General features: G+C 26.9%; 1 protein-coding gene across 1 annotated transcript in view; it reads right to left on the minus strand.

Annotated features, from left to right (window-relative positions):
- LOC115239619 (odorant receptor 45b-like) overlaps positions 1 to 4,627 on the minus strand; it is a 21,902-nt gene extending 17,275 nt beyond the window's left edge. The window contains exons 1-5 of the mRNA XM_029814223.1: positions 3,418 to 4,627; positions 2,702 to 3,182; positions 1,387 to 1,486; positions 908 to 1,027; positions 689 to 844 (exon numbers count right to left, since the gene is read on the minus strand). Of these exons, the coding sequence (XP_029670083.1) occupies positions 689 to 844; positions 908 to 1,027; positions 1,387 to 1,486; positions 2,702 to 3,182; positions 3,418 to 3,748 (1,188 nt within the window). The 5' untranslated portion in view covers positions 3,749 to 4,627. The remainder of the gene's footprint in view (positions 1 to 688; positions 845 to 907; positions 1,028 to 1,386; positions 1,487 to 2,701; positions 3,183 to 3,417) is intronic.
- Between the last annotated feature and the right edge of the window lie 216 nt (positions 4,628 to 4,843).

Consider the following 4,843-nt stretch of genomic DNA (forward strand, 5'->3'; position numbering starts at 1 on the left):
TATTGCGGTTGTGGTATTGTATAAATCCTAACGGAATTGTTATAACATTAAGTATTATGTTAAGACAAAAAAAATTATAATATTCCAACAAGATAATTTTTATTATATTAACATTATATTTTAAATAATGATATTTGGAGGAATAATGCAATAAGACAACCACTCATGATGACAGTTTCTTTTCGTAATCTCACAGAGACAATCACGAATTATTAATGAATAATTCATATATTAGAATTTTTATTTTATACATTTATTTATTATAGCAATTTTTATATTATTATATATTGTGGCAAATAATTTATTCACATGAGAAAAATAATATGTTTTTATCCATTAAAAATAAAGTTAGCTTTGAAATCTATATCAAATGGCAGATTTTAATATGTGTGTAAGTTACGAACTTGAGCGCATGCTAATTATACGCTATCAATCGGTCCACTTTAATTGCTTATAATTCAAAAATACATTGTATTATCGGCGTTGTCGATTATTAAGATTTTTTATTCTAATTAATTCATAGATTTGAAGTATTGTATGTGTACAGTAGTTTTAAAATATATTTTGTATATATAATCCAATACTATATATTAAAACAACAATATTTAATTAATAACGTATTAAGAAAACGATTATTTGTACGAGCATCACACAAAAAATAATATATTTTGAAGAATAAGTCTCTCACTGATCCGAGCAACTCCATCGAAAAATTTCCGAATTTTCCAGCTGTTAAGTTAAGCGGTATTATAGATCCATATGCAATAATCATTAAGTTCTTCGCATCTTTAGCCGGTATATTATACCACTTGCTTTCATACACGCTATACGCCACACTGGTGCTCTGAAAATTATATTTTTTATTTTACACAAATTACGCTAACTTATATACTAACAATTGTCTTACCTCTGTTAAGACTTTTTCAGCCGCGTAGCAATACATGTACAAATTCGTCAACAGAGAAACAACATAAAGCGAGAGAAAAGCCACTTTGAAAACAGACACATTTAATTTGTCTGTTATTATCTGAAGATATGTTTCTCTTAGCGTAAATGCATATAATAGTATAATTATGCCGTAATATTTAAATTAAATGTATTATAATATGAAAAAACTTAACTTTATTATATATGTATGTGTGTGTGTATATATATATATACAGGGTGAGTCATTTTAATCAACGCACGCAAATATCTCGTAAAGTAAGCAAGACGAAAAAAAATGTTTTATACAAAAGTTGTAGGGTTCAGAGGGGGACACATGATGAAAATATGGACTTGACCTTGAGTGATCTTTCTATTACAACATGTGCAATTATTCAGGTAAAGGGAAAATATACAGTTATTCTTATATTTATAAGCATACTTATAAGTCATTCCACTTACCGTATAAGTTCGAAAAGTTTGAAAACATAGTTGAAAAGTAGTTGTTAACATGTATACAAATAGCACTGCGCTGTAACAGTTGTTGATTGTCTTTACAGTCCTTGAAAAATTATTTATATTATTCACTTGTTATAGATTGTCGACTTTACTATTATTATAATTCCAATATGTATTAAGAGAGTGAATGCATTTGAAAATGACTAAAATATCAAGATCTTTTTTATTTTTATTTTATTTTTTTGTTAAGGTACAAGAAAGATGATAAGATTATAAGATAATTTTCCCTAAACATTTTGGAATATATAAAATTATTTCTGTAATATATATGTATATGATATGAATATATCTATGTTTAAAAAAAATATTGAAATAGTAATAAAAATAGCATCAAAACTTTCGAAACGTTTTACTATAAAATCGTGTTTTATCACATTAAAATACATTTGTCTTTGGGAAACATATCAGTCCAATTGTTAACCATTTTTTAAATTCAAAAATAAATAAATTATGATTTAATCATTTAATTTAATAAAATTAAATAATTTTAATATAATTTTATTAAAAGTTACGTGTGATTACCGTTGCCAAACAAATTGATTTTGTTTAAATCATAATTAAAATTTAGGAAGTGTCGATTAAAATGTAGTCAAACCTATGAGAAAGAAAATATTAAAAAATTGAATATTTGAACCTACTCTTTTAAACTGAATCAATGAAAATTTCATTGATTAAAGCAGTGTCAAGATTTCGCTGCAGATCAACGATTATTTTATTGATTTTCAGTGAAAACACTCATACTTTTTTTCCGTTGTATGAGTTTCACTGATTATGGCAATAAGATTTCAGAAAGATCAGCCATTACCACTAACTCGTTTATTTCATTATCAGTAAGACTTCACTGTTATTGCAATGCTATACTAAAACACCCACTGCTACAGCTCTATTGTTTATCAGTAATAACATGTATTAAAGAGAGCAATATTAAGAAAAAAAAATATAAAAATTGATTGTTTTATTAAATAATTGCGCAATTGTATCTCCTTAATCTTAAAAAAAAATAATTTAATTTTAATTTTTAATAAATTGATTTGCGTTTATATTTAAATCTGATAAAATTTTGAAATGTTTGTAATGTTTAGAAGCTCTGTTTAGAAGCCCGTTATGTATAAAAGAAAATCTTTTTATATAAGGACATATATCTATTAGGTATTGTATATATATTTCTTCTAATATGACGCTTACGAAAGAAATATGTGTTACACTGTATATTTTTAAATATTTTATAAAATTACTCCACAAATACTTTGAGACATACCTGATAAGATGTTTATGTCGTATAGCGATCGCGGCTAAGCCTTCTTTAAATTTCGTGTAGGATATAGATTTATTGGCTAATTCATCGATCAAATCGTTGAGTGCCATTCGTAGATTTAATAGTTGCGCGCATTCATGCAGTAAGAGCATCGAGATGAAGCTGTCGACGGTAGCGTTGATTAGTGCCGCGTATATTCCGCCGAAAAGTTGGATGACAAATGTAATTTCATAATTCGGACTCTTCTGGGCGTTGTAAGGATAAACGAAATGATAGATGAGGCTGCGTTGAGGCTGATGATTATTTTGATAAAGTTTTAGAAGATTAAAACATATGTAAAAGACGAGTGTGATCGTCGCGAGAGCGTAACATCCAAAAGATAAATTTCTGCCACGTCTCGCGAACCTCAGCATCGTACTTCGTTCACACTTGTTTGTCGAATTTATCCAATCGGTCATGACTGACATCATTAATGTTCGAAGTGCTGTTAAATTAAACACATATATTGATATGTTAAATATATATAAATTTATATATACATATATAAATTGTCAAAAAGCGTGATATATACAAGTCATCTTTATATACAAAATACTAAACCTAAATATTATACAATGAGAGTGTTAGATGTAAATTAAAAAAAAATCCAACATTCATCTTATTTATAACAATAAAACAAATTTATCCAATAAGTTTATTGTTGTAAAATAATTGCTTACTTTCGCTGTGATACCAAGTAACGAATAACTTGCTCAAAGCCATCAAACTAAAATTGGCGGCGGCTATATCTTCCACCATAAGAGCTACATTACTCCAAACACGAATCACATGTATGAACTGCGGTATTACTATGTAAAAACTCAGGATAAACATAACGGTTATGAACGTTATGTTTGGCCGACGAAGGTTGCTTAAAGGAATACGTGGATCGGGCCATACACCTAAGAGCCGCAAACATTGACGGCTCAGAGCAAACGCGTAACTCAAATCTAACAAAAATTCAAGTTTTAGATAAAATATCACAGCTTTACGTTGATTTAGAAGTAACATTATTATTTTACGTTATTTTCTAACATTTCCTTTTTCCACTTATATATTTTAAATAATCATATTTAATTTAAAACATTCTCAGGGATTATTTATTGTTTTTTTGTTACGTTTCTCAAATCTATTTATTAGATTAGCACTCGCGTATATTTTAGAATTTAATTTATTTGTATTATTTTCTTTCTAATTTTTATTTTATGTTATTATGTATGTGTGCATAGGCTATGGAGATATTTATCTTGTACTCGTGGGAGGCAATGCATATTAAAATTGATAAATATATAATACATAAGAAAGACAAAAGAATAATATTATTTTGATGAAAAAAAACAACAAGATTTAGATTTATTAAATCTCTGTTCATAAAATTTCTTTGTATTATTATCCTCCCAGGAAATATTGCTGTTTTTAACTTTCATAAAAATTTTCCATTTCTCCGTTTACGCCAGAGGGAAACAAAGTACGACTCGTCTATAAGCATAAGTATACCCTTTGATTTTTATCATCATATCCAACTTCCTTACTGAAAAACACTTTAAATCAATCTACACGTTGAAAGTGAATATTTTTTGCTAATGTACAAAGTTTAAGCACCAACTCCGACAAACTGTCGTGAAACATGAAGTTTTATGAGAGATCTATAGACGCGAGTCTATAGACGGGAGTAGGTTTTAATTTTCGCGAATTTGTGAAACAAATTGTTAAGAACGACTTGTTCCCTTTATATTTAACAAGTAAATTGCAAATAATGCAAATATTATTACATAATATTTATTGCATTCAGAAAAAAGTTTAATAAATAACATGTTAAATAACAAACGGAATATATTCATCTCAAGAAAAAAAATATTTTTTTTTAATATTAATAAATTGAATAAACATTATATTCATTTATAATATAAAAGAAACAAAAAAAGCAAGTTGTATAAATAAGTTGTATAAAAATTGAGAAAATATTAATCACAGCACATATCTTCGTATATTAAGAATAATATATCACATAATTATTTTGTACCTTGTAAATTTTTTTTTCACACATTACCACTCGCGAATAGTAATTTAATAATAATTAATCTTTACCGAAATTTTATATATTAA

The sequence above is a fragment of the Formica exsecta genome, unplaced genomic scaffold (genome assembly GCF_003651465.1).
Source record: "Formica exsecta isolate Colony F162 unplaced genomic scaffold, ASM365146v1 scaffold391, whole genome shotgun sequence".
NCBI lineage: Eukaryota > Metazoa > Arthropoda > Insecta > Hymenoptera > Formicidae > Formica > Formica exsecta.